The 17442-nt window shown below is 42.4% G+C and overlaps 1 protein-coding gene and 1 pseudogene across 1 annotated transcript; one reads left to right on the top strand and one right to left on the bottom strand.

The window, feature by feature from the left end:
* Nucleotides 1–4976: 4976 nt before the first annotated feature.
* Nucleotides 4977–5935, bottom strand: LOC131394623 (olfactory receptor 7D4-like). Its single transcript, XM_058526010.1, has one exon. It carries the CDS (start codon nucleotides 5930–5932, stop codon nucleotides 4994–4996), a length of 939 nt encoding a protein of 312 aa, XP_058381993.1. The 5' UTR covers nucleotides 5933–5935; the 3' UTR covers nucleotides 4977–4993.
* A 10702-nt stretch (nucleotides 5936–16637) lies between these two features.
* LOC131394622 (olfactory receptor 7E178-like) lies at nucleotides 16638–17199 on the top strand (annotated as a pseudogene).
* Nucleotides 17200–17442: the final 243 nt, after the last annotated feature.

Raw genomic sequence — 17442 nt, 5'->3', positions numbered from 1 at the left:
AGTCATTCACTTGCAGAAGACACAGGTGTGAAGAGTCAGCTTGCCAGCCGTAACCTGGGCCCATTTGTTGAGTGCTTACTCTCTGTCAGAGCTCGCTTCATCTCTTCTGGATGGGAGGAGCGCATGGTCCCAGGGCTTCTGTCTTCCATTTGCCTTCCTGGAATCCCTTCCCTCTTCCACTTGCAGTGCCTCCCTGCAGATCTTTGGGTGAGTGGTGAGGACGCTTGCACATCCATGAGTGAAGGTGCTGAATGTGTTGCAGGCCGTCGTCAAAAGTTTTCCTAGGCTCATTAGTGAAGAAATGGGAATCATTGACTGGCTCTTGCCTAGATCTGAAAAAAAATGTGTACCCTAGAGGCCAGGCCCAAGGGGAGGAAAGCGCTTTCTCTCAGCGTTGAGTAAAGCAGGAGACTAATTAGGAGCCTTGGGAATCCAGTGCAGCTACTCCCTTTGTGCCCAATCCCTCCATCACATCAATTATCAGGGCAGAAGGAAGCTGAATTACCATCTCCACCTAAGTGGCCCAGAGCTCTTGCACTTCATTGCAATTCCCTTCCAATTCTGGGAACAGACATAATACCTTACACAATCTCTCTGGAGGGAGCTTCTAATTGTACTCTCACACAATCTTCTTGTCTCACTATAGCTTCTGATTCTTGGATCCTCTCCACAGGAACCAGCTCTGTCTTCTGTAATGTTTGGTTAACTCCAATCCACTCAGGATTTTTTCCTCTCTAGGGAACCAATTAATATCAGTTAACTGCCTCACACTGAATTAGGCTTTGGGGAGAAAAACAATAAGACGTGGTACTGTCCTTAAAGGAGTAAACTTTGTCTAGGAGGAGAGACAGATATAAACAATAAGATAGCTAGTGTGGCCAGTTAATCCATTCAGGAAGGACCAAGGAGGGGATGTTGAACTTGTAGCAGTCAAGGAAAGCCGCATAGAAGAGGTGGTGCAAGCTAAGTGTAAAAGGCTTATTTACAGGATCTGATTTGAATAAGCATGCCAATCCTGAGTGCAAAGACAGAAAAAATATCTCACATTCTCTGACATGTATAAAAGGACAATCTTGGAAGTAGAAGAGAAAGCTGGAGGGGTAACATGGGACAGATTATATAACACACACACCCACTTAGACACATACACATCAACACTTTGTGTATCAGTCTCACTTTAAATGTTTGTTGGAGGGAAATCCATTGGGTTTGATGAGATTTGCAGTTTAGAAAGGCAACCCGTGCCACTTTGTGTCTCAGTCTCAATTTAAATGTTTGTTGGAGGGAAATCCATTGGGTTTGATGAGATTTGCAGTTTAGAAAGGCAAACCGTGCCCCTGAGTAGAATGGACTGAAGGAGGCCTGTTTATATTTACTGGATAATAAACTACTCAAAGCACAGTGGTTTAAATCATCCACCATTTATTTAGTGTACAGTTCTGTTGGTTGACAGTTTGGGTGGTTCTTAGCTGGTTTTTAGCTGGGCTTACTCCTGTGTCTGCAATCAGCTGCCACTTTGGCTTGGGCTCTACTTGCTCTTCACTCAGATCTCATCCTCCAGCAGTCTAGATGGAGCCTGTGCGCATGCTGCTGGAGGCTTCCAGGCGGTGCAAATGAGGAATTTTCAAGTCCTTGCTTGTGTTGTGTTGGCCTGCCCCCCACTGTCCAGTGCAGTCAATGAATGAGCCCAGAGTGGAAGTGTACTCAGAGTTATACAGATGGGGCGTGGGAACAGGAAAGAGAAGAAATGGTAGCTGTTTGTGCAGTCAGCACAGGGCCAGTGTTTGTGTTGCAAGAGTCCAAATGAGAGGGAACAGCTTTTTATAGATGTAATTGACATATAATAAACTGCATGTTCTTACAATAGGCAATTTGGTAAGTTTTGACCTGTATGTACACTTGTGCAACCATCACCACAATCAAGATGGTGAACCCCCAATAGCCAATGAATAGACAAGGTTCTTGTCCTCTGGAGTTTCAACGTCACTAAAATTTGTTCATCTCTTTATTCAACAAATGTGCATTGGTGCTTCTATTCCGGACCTAAGGCCACTTTCTCCATGCGAGTGCTCTCAACTAGAGGCCAGTATCTTAGGTGCATTCTGTTCTGGGCCTTAGGAAAACCAGGGTCTTCCCCTCACTTCATTTTTCCTGCGTTTTCCTTTCCTGGAGTCTGTGGGTCATGGAATCAGTGGATCTCATCCAGCAGTGATTTTGTACCTACAGGATGTTTGGCAATGTCTGGAGACATTTTTTATTTTTATGACTGGGTCATGGGTGTGGGGGAAGCTATTAGCATTTAGTGTATAAGGCCACGGATGCTACTAAATGTCCTACAATGCATAGGACAGCCCCCACCAGAAAGAATTATCTGGCCCCAAATGTTAACAGTACCTAGATTGAAAAACCCCAGGGTGGAGTAATAATTTCTATACCAGGAACTAATTGAAAGATGGAGGACAATCAGATATTCCTCCAGGCTTGTTAGGATGGTGTTATCCTTTTGGCTTCATCTAATCCTAATAGCCCTGGTCACCAGGGCCAGGAGTTCCATAGAATGGTTGGAAGCTAAGACCTTACTGCACTGAATAAAGGGATTTTTTTTTTCCCAGGAGCCATCAGTTTGTATCTCACTCTCAGACACCTGCTGGAGGATGTAGCTGGGCAGAGCTTTTGGGTACAGGATCCTGCCAATAGAATTACCTCTTTGTAGCACAAGACGGGGACACAAATAAATAAATGATATGTTCATAAATATGGAACACATTACTTTTTGAAAATCTGTACATTAGAGACTGATTTTCTGTGATCACACCAACAATTATTTACCGATGAAGAATCAGAGGCTGATTAAGGACAGAGAGTAAATATCCTAATAAATGGTAAAATTAGGATTAAGACATTGGAATCTGCCTGTGTCCTAATCCATTGATCACCAAGAGGGTTCAGCAGTCTTCAAGACAGGTTTTAAGGTTTTTAATTTTTTGCTTTCAGTTCTAAAGAATCTCCCCATGGAGCTGAACCAGTATAAAGGATACTTTGTCCTTCCAGTTCCCTATTGTAGGGAGTCCTTGTCTGGAGCCATTTCCAATCTTTAGTGTCTAGGTACAGGAACATTCTCTCCTGGACTCTACAGATCTGACCTCCAGCATGTGGTGCTCCTCGTGCTGTTCAGAAGGCTGAGCCTTGGACAGGGCCCCTTCACCTGCAGGGTTTCCTTGCTGCTCTGAGTCAGAGCTCTGAGGGTGCGCTCAGCCCCATCTGAACCCATAGCCTGATCAACCCTCTCTAGTCAGTTTTTCCAACTCTGTTCTGCTGGTAATGGATCCCTCCGCTGCACTGCACTGCAGCCCGCACCCCATGGTAGTGCAAGCTGTTGTAGTTAATAGGGTTAAAGCAGCAGAAGAGTCCCTGGCTGGCTGTTCACAATCACTTTGCACCTTTGTGTGGTCAACATTGACCTTGATTGCCCTCATGCATTTTGTGACGGCTAAGAATTATTGAGTACTTATGCCAGACACTATTTTGAGCTCTCTTATGTGTAAGATTTAATCCCCACCAGAACTCCAGGAAATGTATTGTCAGCCATGTTACTGATGAGAGTGTAGAGTCACAGAGAAGTAACTTGCTCAACATCACATTAGTGAATGATGAAGAGAGATTTGAACCCAGAGCCCTCTTAGCTTCTATGCTCTGCTTCCCTTCAAAATATAAGTGCTATGAAAACTGGAATGAATAGTAGGATGGTGTCAGGGTATGCCTCTCTGAAGAGCTGGCAGTTTTGATTTGAACCTTAGTTTGTGAGAAGGAGCCAGGCCTGTGAAGATTTGGTGAAGCGAGGCCCAGGCAAGAAAGACAGCGAGTAGATTGCTTTGGACTTTTATTTCAGATCTGGCTCATGTCGACAAAGATTAGCATTTACTTTCTCTTAAAGTCGACACTACAAAAAGTTTCCTATTAAAGTCCTCAGTATAGGTCAATGGCCACCACCAAAGGAAGATACAGTAAGTAAAATTTTATGGAGCAATGGAGGTCAGTATGAGATAGTCCAGATGGCATTTCCAGACAGACCAGGGAAAAACATGGTCCAGCAGGCTTGGTGCTATGTTCTAGCTAGAACATAACTGAGAGGGGTACAGATGAGTCAACAATGTGTAAAAGTTTGTTGTCACTCTAGTCCTCTCTTTTCCCCTGCTGTATTTTTTTAAAATTTTATTTATTTATTTTTTTGGAGGAAGGTTGGCCCTGAGCTAACATCTGTGCCCAACTTCCTCCATTTTGTCTGTGGGATGCCACCATAGCGTGGCTTGGTGAGCGGTGCATTGGTCCACACCTGGGATTCAAACCTGCGAACCTCAGGCTGCCGAAGTAGAGCACGTGAACTTAACCACGGTGCCACTGGGCTGGCCCCTGCATTTTTTTAAGATGAATGTTGGAGGCTCAACTTCCTTTTTTTTTTTTTTTGAGAAAGATTAGCCCTGGGCTAAAATCTATTGCCAAGCTTCCTCTTTTTTTCTTTTTTCTCCCCAAAGCCCCAGTACATAGTTGTACATCCTAGTTGTAGGTCCTTCTAGTTCTTCTGTGTGGGATGCCTCCTCAGCATGACTTGATGAACGGTGAGTAGGCCTGCGCCCTAGGATCCCAACCTGCGAACCTTGGGCCACCAAAGCGGAATGTGCGAACTTAACTGCTACACCACTGGGCCAGCCCCTCCAGCTGCATTTTTTGACTTGCCTTCTCCCTTGATGCTTATAGGAGTCTGTATCCTTGAAATAGTTTATTTTCATGAGAAGTTTAGTTATTGGTTGGCCATTCTTTCTCCTTGGTAGGTGGTGAGCCTTTTGGTGTGCTGCTTCACGTTTGTCTTCAGTTCAGGAATGTCTTCTAGTATATCATGAATAGTATATCTTTTCTAGGTCTTCAGGTTACATATTCAGGAACACTAGTTATCAGCACTTTGGATCTCTGTTGTCTGTCCTTAACTTCGATGATCTCACTGAGAGTAAGCTCCTCTACTGAAGAGTCTCCTCAGAGCCGCCTTCATGTCCCTGTTTCTCAGACTGTAGATGAAGGGGTTCAGCATGGGAGTGACCACTGTGTACATCACTGAGGCTATGGAGCCCTTTCTGGAGGGGTGGGCTGTTCCAGAAGTGAGGTAAACCCCAAGGCCCGCACCATAGAACAAAGAGACAACTGAGAGGTGAGAACCACAGGTGGAAAAGGCTTTATACTTCCCCCCAGCAGATGAAATGCCCATTATGGAGGAGATAATTCTAGAATAAGAAAAAAAGATCCCAGTCAGAGGAATAACACCTAGGAGGCCGGTTACAAAATATAGCAGGATGTTGTTGACAAGAGTGTCAGAGCAGGCGAGCTTGAGGACCTGAGCAAGTTCACAGAAGAAGTGGGGGATTTTTGTCTCTTTGCAGAAGGACACCCTCAAAACCATCAAACTTTGCAACAAAGAATATGTCAGGCAGATTAACCAAGAAAGCAGAAGCAGGAGACCACAAAGGTGAGAGTTCATGATGACCGTGTAGTACAAGGGGTGACAGATGGCCACAAACCGGTCATAGGCCATCACGGTCAACAGCAAATTATCTAGCCCAGCAAAAATCATGAAAAAATACATCTGGGTGAGACAGCCTTCATACGTGATGGCTTTGCTCTGCATCTGGATGTTCACTAACATCTTGAGGATGGTGGTGGAGGTGAAACAGATGTCAGTGAAGGACAAGTTGGAGAGGAAGAAGTACATGGGAGTGTGGAGGTGGGAGTCAGAGATGATAGCCAGGATGATTAGCAGATTCCCTATAACACAGACCAGGTACATGTAGAGGAACAGCCCAAAAAGGAGAGACTGCAGGTCCATATCTTCCGAAAGTCCCAGAAGGATGAATTTTGAAATAGCTGTGTGGTTCCCCGCTTCCATATAACTTATGGAAGTTGCCTGGAAAGAGGCAAGAATAATATTAAAACAGTGACAAAAGAGGAATGTGTCATATGTTTCACACTCTGAATGTTCACTCATGAATTCTTCTGTTTTCTCTAAAAGTTTTATTTTCTTTGGTTGACCAAAATCTCTTCAATAATACCCTCCCTTCACTGCTTCTACCTCTACTACCAGGAGCACCTTCTCTTTAAGATGAATGTCCCACACCATGCAAGGGTCTCCTATGTATCGTCCCCAACTCATGGCTATTCTACCTCTGCTGTATAATTCCTGTGAAAAGACCATCAGTCTTATGAACACTTCCTTTCTGCCTTGTAGCTATGGTCTCTTCAAGTCCCAGGAAAATATAGAGAGAAGAGGGAGATCATTGGGATTTGCAGAAATTAGTGAGGCTTTTTGCCCTCATGCCATTTGCCAGTGTCTTGAAACAGGCTGTTCACTGTCTCGAGTTTGTCAGAGAAGGGTACTGGAAATGATTTTATAGATAATTCCTCCATTATTATAGTAACTTCCCATTACTGTTCCAGTTTATCCCTCCTGCATCATCATAATGATCAATGTGCCATAATATGCCTCAATTCCAAAGACCAAATCAGACCCCCCAGCATACATTCTGTTTATGCCCCGCATGTGTGTATTGTAGTTGTTAAATTTCTTTAGGTTGGGAGGACACTGTCTTTTCTATTTCATATCCCCAACACTTAGCACAGTACCTGGTACGTAATACATGCTCTATAAATATTTGTTGAATGAATGACAGATTAGAAGAAATTTTCAGGGCATACTAGAGGCAATGCCCTATCATAAAGCCCTTTAACCAAGAACAAAGACATTTATCATGAAAGCTCTTCAACTGAATATGAAGAGAATGAACCTTCTACTTTTAATTTCGCTCCATTAAAAAAAAAAACCTTAGTTTCTGTTTGAATATTAGATCTCCACAACAAGAGACAATTTCTAAACTCAGAGGCAATTGTCTTCAATTTTATACACATGTAAGAAAAAGAGCCTTCCTTTGAGTTGAGATATATCTCTTTATAACTTACATGATCTTAGTTCGTCTCTCTGAAGATCATTTCTCTTTGCCATGATGATTAAATATTTGTAAACATCCAAATGACTATGTATCCTCATCTTTCATTTATTCCACAATTATTTGAGTGCCTACTGTATACCAGGAACTGGGTTAGGACCAAGTATAGAGAGATAAGAGGCATGGGCTCTGCCTTCCTGTAGGTTTGAGTACCATGGAAATATCACTGCCTTTGACTCCTCTGCAGTAATTATTCTGATTATGATCCTTATGATCCACTTGAGGAAAGTGATTAGGAACATAAACTGGTTAAGCTTAAGGAATATTAACTTAGTTGAAAATCCAAGAAAGTTTGTAAAGAAGATGAATGATGAGGATGGACAACTTTTAAAAGAGTGTGGTAAACATAAATACAAAGAGATCGATGGAACAAATTGGATAGTCCAGAAACAGACACGATACGAGAATTTAGTTCACAATTTAGATGTATCACTAATCAACCTATAAAAGGTAAATGACATAATAAATGGTGTTTAGAAAACTAGAAAACTTTTTAAAAGTACTTCAAAATAGATAACTAACAGAAAAGAGAGTGCCTTGAAAAATTGAAATCAGAACATCATCAGAAATGAATATAGGGCCGGTCCCGGGGCTTAGCGGTTAAGTGCGCGCGCTCCGCTGCTGGCGGCCCGGGTTCGGATCCTGGGCGCTTACCGACGCACTGCTTCTGCGGCCACGCTGAGGCCGCGTCCCACATACAGCAACTAGAAGGATGTGCAGCTATGACATACGACTATCTACTGGGGCTTTGGGGGAAAAAAAAATTAAAAAAAAAGAAATGAATATAGATAATATATTTATGTGACTTCTTGTAGTGTGCAAACTTCCTAAACGGAAGAGCAGTGAAAGAAATCACAAAGGAGTAGATCAGCAAATCTACACAATAAATCATTTGTTTATCAATAATACCAAATGACATTAAAAGGCATTTTAAAATCTGAAGGAGAGGGAATTTATAATTTATAAGAAAATATAAAAGTGTGGTAACAGTATATTTGAAAGGTCTTAAAAACAGTAAGAAAAAAATTTAAAAAATAAAAATAAGAGGCTCAATACAAGTGAATAAAAACACGAAGAAATGCTCAAGTTCCATACTAATCAATGAAAACCAAAACATAGCAAGAATTAAATGCCATTTTTATAGACTTTAGTTTTTAGAGCAGTTTTAAATTTACAGAAAAATTGAGCAGAAAGAACAGAGACTTCCCCTGTATTACCCCCGACTTACCCTCAGTTTTGCCCATTATTAACATTTTGCACTGGTATGATACATTTGTTACAATTGATGAACCAATACTGATGCATTATTAACTAATGCCCATAGTTTACCTTAGGGTTATCTCTTTGTGTTGTACAGGTCTATGGGTTTTGCCAAATGCATAATGTTATTTACCCACCATTAAAGTATCATACAGACTCCCTTAAAAATCCCCTGTGCTCCACCTATTCATCCCTCCCCTCTCCAACCACTGATCTTTTTTTTTTTTTTAGGAAGATTGGTCCTGAGCTAACATCTGTTGCCAATCTTCCCCTTTTTCTTTTTTCTCCCCAAAGCCCCAGTACATAGTTGTATATCCTAGTTGTAGCTTCTTCTAGTTGTTCTATGTGGGACACCGCCTCAGCATGGCTTGATGAGCGGTGAGTAGGTCCGTGCCCAGGACCCGAACCGGCAAAACCCGGGCCGCCAAAGTGGAACATGCGAACTTAACCGCTATGCCACCGGGCTGGCCCCCACTGATCTTTTTACTATCACTATAATTTTGCCTTTTCTAGAATGTCATATGTTTGGAATCATGTAACCTTTTCAAATTGGCTGCTTTCACTTAGCAATATATATTTAAGTTTCCTCCATGTCTTTTTGTGGCTTGATAGCTCATTTCTTTTTATTGCTAAATAATATTCCATTGTCTGGATGTACCACAGTTTGTTTATCCATTCACCTATTGAAGAACATCCTGGTTGCTTCCAATTTTTGACATTTATAAATAAAACTGCATAAAATTTGTGTGCAGGTTTTTGTGTGGACATAAGTTTGCAACTCACTTGGGTCAATACTAGGAGTGCAGCTGCTGGATCATGTGGTAAGACTACGTTTTCATTTAAAGAAATAGTGAAAAAAAAACCCCACCAAATTTAATGAGAATATCGAATGTTGGTAATAATGAGTGAAATTGGCATGATGGTGTATGAAAAGACTCCTTTTGGGTCAGATATTCTGGAGATCAAGTTAGTAAGTATTAAGAAACTTCCAAGTGTATATACTTACAAATCTATTTTAATTCTAGGAAAAAAGATTATCAAATTGGCCAAAAAAGATTTAGGTATGAGACTGTTGATAACATTACTGCTTATGGTACTTTAGAATGCACGCTAGAACATTACTGGTAGAATATGCTGCTTTGGGCCGGCCCCGTGGCTTAGCGGTTAAGTGCGCATGCTCCGCTACTGGTGGCCTGGATTCGGATCCCAGGCACGCACTGATGCACCGCTTGTCCGGCCATGCTGAGGCCGCGTCCCACATACAGCAACTAGCAGGATGTGCAACTATGACATACAACTATCTACTGGGGCTTTGGGGGGCAAAAAAGAGGAGGATTGGTAATAGATGTTAGCTCAGAGCTGGTCTTCCTCAGCAAAAAGAGGAGGATTAGCATGGATGTTAGCTCAGGGCTGATCTTCCTCACACACACACGCACACAAAAGAATATGCTGCTTAGAGTATTGTTATTAAAGTATACTGTTTAGAGCATTGCTGTTGGAGTATAATGTTTATAGTAGTGAAATTTTTGAACAATCTAATGGGATGGTTGAAAAACACTAGCCAACATGACAAAGTGTCCATACTATAATGTTAAAGAGAAAGAATAGGACAGAACGCCATTCATATAGAACAACAGCAAAATTTGGAGATGAACTGTGACTGGAAAGAAATTCATCAGAATGTCATGTGCTTGTATCTCTGAGACGTGGGACTATGGGTGCCTATTTTCTTTCTTTTTTTCCCCATTTTTCTACATTTTCTTAATTCCCCACAATGAGCATATATTACTTTGTGATCAGAAAAAATTATTTATAGAGAAATATATTCATATCTTAGAACAGATTTCAGGATGGCCCCTCCATTCTCCCAGTTCCTCAGGGGCAGGTCAGGTATAGAGTAATCCCTCAATGAGAGAGAACTTATCATGAACCATTATGCTAGTATTTGGAAGAGGAAAGAAAAGGGAAAGCAAGAGTAAGAGAAACAAAAATTTAGAGATGAAAACAAGGAAAAGAAACTGCATAATAAGTCAAGGTTCTCCAGGGAAAGGGAACCAACAGGATGTGTGTGTGTATGTGTGTGTGTGTGTGTGTATCAAGAGATTTATTATAAAGATTTGGCTCACGTGATTATGGAGGCTGACAAGTCCCAAAATCTGCAGTTGGCAAGCTGGAAACCCAGGAAATCCTATGTGTAGTTGCAGTCAAAGTCCAAAAGCCTGAGAACCAGGAGAGACAATGGTATAGACCCAGGAAAAGCTGACGTTTCAATTCTAGTCTGAAAGCAGTGAAAAAAATGAATGTCCCAGCCCAAAGGCAGTCAGGCAGAAGGAATTCTCTCTTACACAGCTCTTTTGTTCTATTCCTGCCTTCAGCTGATTGGATGAGGCCCACCCACGTTCAGAAGGACAATCTGCTTTACTGAGTCTGCAGATTCAAATGTTAATCTTATCCAGAAACACCCTCACAGACACACCCAGAATAATGTTTGACCAAATATCTACCATCACAGAATCGTATAGATCATAATTAGTTTGTTCAATTCAAAGGTAAAAGCCTGCAGAACTAAAAAGGTCTTCACCTGGCTGCAATAATAATGAGTCTGATTGCGAATTGCAAATAGTGTCCGATGCTTTCAAGCATCTTTGATGAGAGGCAGACATTGGGCCTGACTCCAGCAAAGAACTGAATATGCTTACTTTAATTTTGAATAATTGTTGGTGTCTCTCTCTCTCTCTCTCTGTGTGTGTGTGTGTGTGTGTGTGTGTGTGTGTGTGTGATACAGAATAAAAGATCTGGTTTGGGGCAGGTTTTTCAGATAGGGGAGGAATACAATCAGCCTAGATGACAGATGCAAATTTCATTGCTTCAGGATTCCATGGATCATAGGAAGACGAGTGAAAAGAACTTTGCCAGTGGGAACATCTGAGACTCAGAGATACAGTAGGTCATGGGGAGTCAGGAATGGGTGAGGATGGCTATTGCTACAGTAATAAAGTAGATGAATATATGAAGATTGTTATTTAGGAACAGTCTGTCTTTGGTATCAAAATGGCAGTATAAACTGCCACTGGACACTTTCTCTGCTCACCAATGCTGCTTTAATTCAGATCCTCATAATCTCTCATCTGGGCTACAAATTGACTGGTACTCTTCTAGCCCATTCTGCAGGGGATGTCAGAAGAGCTCCAATCTCATCATTGTGTGCATCTTAAAAATCATTCAGTGGCTCCATATCCCTCTAGGAGAAAGCTCAAACTCCAATGATGTCCATGATCTGATCCCTGTATTATTGTTCCAGCTTCATTTCCCATTGCACCATCCTCTTCTTGTCTTCTAATCAATCCTTTGTATTAAGAAGGAAATTACTTTTCACTGAGGCAAAAGGATGACCACATTTTCTTTCACCATCACGCTGAAGTATTGACTAATAGGCCTGCCTAATTCTCTGATTTTCTGGGGGAATATGTTTTTGCTTGGGACCTAGACTCTGTGAAGTTAGTGCTAACTCATAGGAGATTAATAAATTGCAAATGATTTTTGTCTAATGGAAGTGCAAATTATTTCTGTTCAGCTAAAAGATTACCCCAGAGGTTATCATTTATTGCCCTGTGGGACATCCCTATCTGGAAAATATAACCCCAAAGGCTGTGGTTTTATTTTCTTGTATTTCTGCATCTAACTTGGAACACTAATTCCATCATTCCTTTTCTGACTATATAAATTCCTGTTCCTCAAGTGCTCTGCGAACTAGCTTTACTCTCCTGGCTCCCTCATTAATAAATAAGTCTTTGACACATGCTCATTATATATTTGTATGGGATTCACCTTTTTATCTATTGGAAAATAATGCTTTGACATTAGATACTCAACATATTCCAATTCTAGGAGCATCCTATACAGTTTCATAACTCTGGACCTTTGCATGTACACTCACCTGGAGTCCTCTTTCTCCTATATTCACCGGGAAAAGTCCCACCCCTCCTTCCACACTGTGTCTTGAAATCTTCATGGACACCCCCACACAGTGCTGACCACTGTCTCTTTGGACCTCCTCTGTACCTTGTAGAAACTGGACTACACATGGAGCAAGCTATAACATTGCATGCATGTGTTTATTTCTGGACTTTTCATCCTCCCAGGAGAGAAATACATTACAGTTACCTCTCTATGTGCAGTACCTAGCTCAGTGTTAGGCACAAGGGAGATGCTCTGTAGAAGTGAAAACGTCCCCTCTAAAAAAGGGAGGGGGATGTTCAAGTGGCTGGAGAGAGGATTATGAGGGGCATGCCCAGAAACTGAGAGGCAGGGAAACGAGAGCAGACCTAGAGATAGAGGTAGGAGAATATAAGGTGTAGTGGGGCTTGGAGAGACCTGTCCAGAGCCAGGGACTTAGATTTGATTTTGATGGGCTTTCCTCCCTCTACATGTCCCTTCCTATGTGCCGGGAAAGCATGCAAGTTAAAGCTTTGGCCTCCCTCTTACCTCTTTGCCACAGCAGTTTCTGAACAACACTGGGATATCACAATAGAATTTCTGTAAGTCTGAGTTCTATTATCTTTGCTTCTTCTGATGGAGGATAAATAAGGATGGAGGAGCAGGGACAGAGAGCTAAATGTGGATGCCTCAAGGGCATTTCCTCCTGGCCTAGGGTAGGTGATCCTGAGCCAAAGGGCACAGGAGGGTTATTTGGATCTGAATACTCTCACCTCTCATTAAATATATTGCTGTTTTGACTATCTGTTTCTGGAGAGTTCCCCCCACCCCTGCCCGGGGTCAGGGGAGTAATTTGTTCTGCAGAGTCTACCCAGTGGGAGCAGAGTTAGCGCCAAATGTAGGATCTGCCCTTCCCACTCACACATCCTCCAGCCTCACACCTCAGCCCCCACTGGGCTTTTTTCTTCCTAAAGCAATTCCTCTCCTCTTAGATGTGGCCTCCGGGGTATCCACCTTCCCTTAAGGAAACATCTCACTCCATCGCTAGTTTCTTTACAATTCTAAGGATTAAGAAACATCTTTGGTCAAGTCTTGCTCAGTGTCCAAAGCCTTTTCCAAGGTTCCCAGGGTTGGCTGTGGACCACCCTTTGGAACAAAAAATCAAAACAATAGAGAGGAGGGGTGGAGAGGAGGGCAAGCTTTCCAAAGGGCCACCAGAGTGACAAGGCATTGATGTTGACCATGCCCAGTCACAAACCGATACAAACACCTTGACCACCATGTTTCTGAGAGAGTGAGCCTGCGGTCAGGAGTCACTGAATAATTGGTGTGTTGGGACCTTCACAGGGCCCTGTGGTCTGCTTTGCAGTCAGCCTAACAGATGCTGTCTTGGTCATTTGGCATTCAACATATAATTATTTTTTGAGCACCTTCAGCAAGTAAGTATTGATTGAGCACTTTCCATGTGTGATAGAGCAATAAGACAGATGAGGACCTTGCCCTCATGGAATTTCCTTCTAGTTGTGGGTGGTGTTATTCAAGGAGACCGAAGATAAACAAATTAACAGGTAAATAGATAATGACAAGTATATTTAAAATACAATAGAGCTATGTGCTGGAGCATGCCTGGGGGCTTGTCAGAGGAGGTGACATTTGGAGCTAAGATCAAAATGATGAGAAAGTGCCAACCAGGCAAAAGTCTAGGGCACTCATGGAAGAAGAGAGATCATGTGCAAAGGCCCTGAGATGGAAACTGATTTGACATATTTGAGGCACAGGCCTGTGTTGCAGAAGCATAGTGGCCAATGTGGAATATGGTGTGAGATGGATGTGGTCAAAAATCAGGGCCTTGACCATTCAGGGCTGACTAGACCCGTGTAAGGAGTCAGGGTTTTAACATACGAGAGGTGGGAAGCCATTGGAAGTCTTTGCAGCAAACATGATGTGATGCAATGTCTTTTTATGGTTTCTAAGTTTGCTCTGGCCACTGTATAGAGAGTGGGCTGTAGGGGGCGCCACAGTGGAGATGGGGAGACAAGTGAGGAGACATCGCCATCATCTTGGGGAGCGATAGCAACAATTATCCATACTCATAAGGAGATTTTCATTCTGATCCATCCATTTGTCTTGTGTATTTTCAGTTAGTTTAATTCTGACCTGATCATCCCCAAAGAACACAATCAAATTTCCAAGACTTAGACCCTAGGAAAATGCCAACCGCCTAGAGAAAAAGAGGAGAGCAGCCAGCCAGCCAGCCTGTGCCTGTTACCCCACCAGTAGCTTTTTCTTCCTCCCAGATCTGACATTAGGATTTCAGGATGGGAAGTACTGTACCTTCAAAGAGACTCGTTGGGTCTGTGTGAGCCTGGGATTCCACTACATATTCCTAACTTGGGGTTCTGAGGTATGTGGGAGGAATGAGAGGGACTGTCGGGAGCAGTTTTTCCTCATCATCAGAACAAAGAGGACATTGGGACAGACAGATGGTAGAGCAGCAATGTGCAAAGTTTCAGCACCGAGGACTGTGGAGTTTATGTTCTTGGTTCTGACAGGGGGTCCAAGGAGTCTCCTCCAAAGTTCTGCTTTTCTCCCACACCTGTTCAAGCTCCCACAGGCATCTTGCCAGCCAGAGCAGGAAATAGGTCCTTCTAAAGTATCCCCTAAGCATTCCAAAAGGATCATGAAGGGGATGATTAGAATGAGGGAATGAAGAAGAGAAGGATGATAGTAACCTTAAAATCTGAACCTTTCTGGAGGGCGTCCTAAGTGCCAGGCTCTGAACTATGCAGTCCATGTAGCTTGTTTCATTTCATCTGCATAATCACCCTCAAAATCTAGGTGCGTACCTTATTATTATTTTATAGAAGAGGAAAGGAGCACAGCATTTTTATGTAATTTGTACAGGTCATAAGGTAGAAAGGAGTGAACCCACGTTTAAATCGGGCAGTCTGACTCCCGACACAGGGCACCTGGTTGGTATCTACTCCGTGCCAACCCAAATGGCTATTTCACTTCCATGGACACTTCAGGAAGAGATCACCTACTCACTGTGTTCTTCCCTTTGGAGGTTTCTCGTAGACCACAGCAGAGAGCAGTGGGTGGCACCTGCTGCATCAACTACAGGAAGGATAGCTGAGATCACAGCCAAAGAGCACAGAAAGAGTTGCCTCATGATAATTGAAGGCAAAGCCCCCACTGCCGGATATCCCTCCAGCTGTCCACTTCCTCCTCCATTCAGGTATAATCAGCCCACTCAGTCTCAAAAGGAGAAATAAACTTAGGGTCTTGGATTCCATTTCTACTCAGGAAACTGGAAACAGCTGAATGTCTCTAGACGTACCTGTGTTTAAGACCTCTGGGCTGCTTAAAACTTTTTACAGGTCAGGATACTGTGAAGAAGTTTAGTGTCATCTGAATGCAGTCAGACTCAGAGATTGACAATTTAATTTTGAATCCTTGTCTGCTCTACTTATTATCTGTGTGAAAAGAGGCAAGTTCTTAGAGTATCTCAGAGCTTCAGTATTGTCATCTGATTTGATACCTTGTTGATACAACTGTGCTGAATAATGATTAACAAATAATGGATGCTCCTTATGGGATCCATTTGTAATGAGTGCATAAAGTAAGGGCAAAATAAATTTTAGATATTATTATCTTCAGTCATGATAATGCTGATCCTCGTGTCATTCAACTTAAATATCCTGTGAACTGAAGTTATGGTTTCCCTTGTTCTCTGAAAGGACATTTTATTTTTGTCCTCATTCAAGTAGATACTGAGTATTTGGAGGAAAAAAACCAGGTCTCATTTATTTCTGATTCCCTGGAGCCCATACTTTATTGGCACAGAAGAGGTATCAAAAACAAAACAAAACAAAAATCTCTTTTAAATAGTGAATACAACCTTCCTTGGTCAATAGAGTGTAGACAATATGGCTTCCACAAATTCATGGATGTCCCATTGAACTAGAAAGAAGATAAAGTAGTGCTTGTTTGTGTCTATGTAACGGACGCATGGGACCAATTATTTTCCATTTGTGAGCATTTACAACATTCAAAGTGTCCAGGCTACATAGAACCACACAATCTAACACATGTCTCAGAATTCCTCCTCGTGGGTCTCTCAGAAGATCTGGAACTGCAGCCCTCTCTTCTTCTAGCTTTTCTTGTCCATGTACCTGGTCACCATGCTTGAGAATCTGCTCATCATCCTGGCACCCCCAAGTACTTCTTCCTCTCCATCCTGTCCTTAGTTGACATTGGTTTCATCTTCACCATGATCCCCAAGATGATGGTGGACATCCAAACACACAGCAAGTCATCTCCTATGTGGGCTGCCTGACACAGATGTCTTTTTTGATCCTTTTTGGATGTATGGATTGTATGTTTCTGGCCATGATGGCCTATGACTAGTTTGTGGCCATCTGTCACCCTCTGCACTACCCAGTCATCGTGAACCCATGCCTCAGTGGCTTCTCAGTTTTGGTGTCTTTTCTTGTTAGCCTTTTGCAATCCCAGCTGCACAATTTGATTGTGTCACAACTTACCTGCTTCAAGGATGTGGAAATTTCGAATTTCTTCTGTGACCCTTCTCAACTCCTCAACCTTGCCTGTTCTGACACTTTCACAAATAACATAGTCATGTCTTTTGTTGATGCCATCTCTGATTTTCTCCCTATCTGAGGAGTCCTTTTCTCTTATTATAAAATTGTTTCCTCTATCTGAGAGTCCCCTCATCAGGTGGGAAGTACAAAGCCTTCTCCACCTGTGGCTCTCACCTGTTAGTTGTTTGCTTATTTTATGGAACAAACATTGGAGTGGACCTTGGTTCAACTGTTTCATATTCCCCCAGGAAAGATGTGGTGGCCTCGATGGTGTAGCCTGTGGTCACCCCCATGCTGAACCTTTTCATATATGGTCTGAGGAAGAGGGATGTCAAGAGGGCCATGCAGAGGCTCCTCAGCAGACCAGCCTATTTGCAATACCTGGCCATTTTTTGGTCTGTGGATTAGAAAAGATTGCAAAATCAAACATCAGGAATTGGAAAGCATGCCTCTCTGGTCATCTAATTTTTGTAACTCTCATGGATTTCATTCCTTTTCATGTTTCATATCTGAATATTTCTTCTTTTGGCACATTTAACAGGATTGGAGGAATATTCTGGGATCCTACCTGAGTTTGAATCCTATAGCACCTTTGGAAT

Source organism: Diceros bicornis, chromosome 30 (genome assembly GCF_020826845.1).
Source record: "Diceros bicornis minor isolate mBicDic1 chromosome 30, mDicBic1.mat.cur, whole genome shotgun sequence".
Taxonomy (NCBI): domain Eukaryota; kingdom Metazoa; phylum Chordata; class Mammalia; order Perissodactyla; family Rhinocerotidae; genus Diceros; species Diceros bicornis.
This window is presented reverse-complemented; position numbering and strand designations above follow the sequence as displayed.

Coding starts and splice junctions, on each gene's coding strand:
- LOC131394623 (XM_058526010.1), bottom strand. CDS start 5,932: ATGGAAGCGGGGAACCACACAGCTATTTCAAAATTCATCCTTCTGGGA.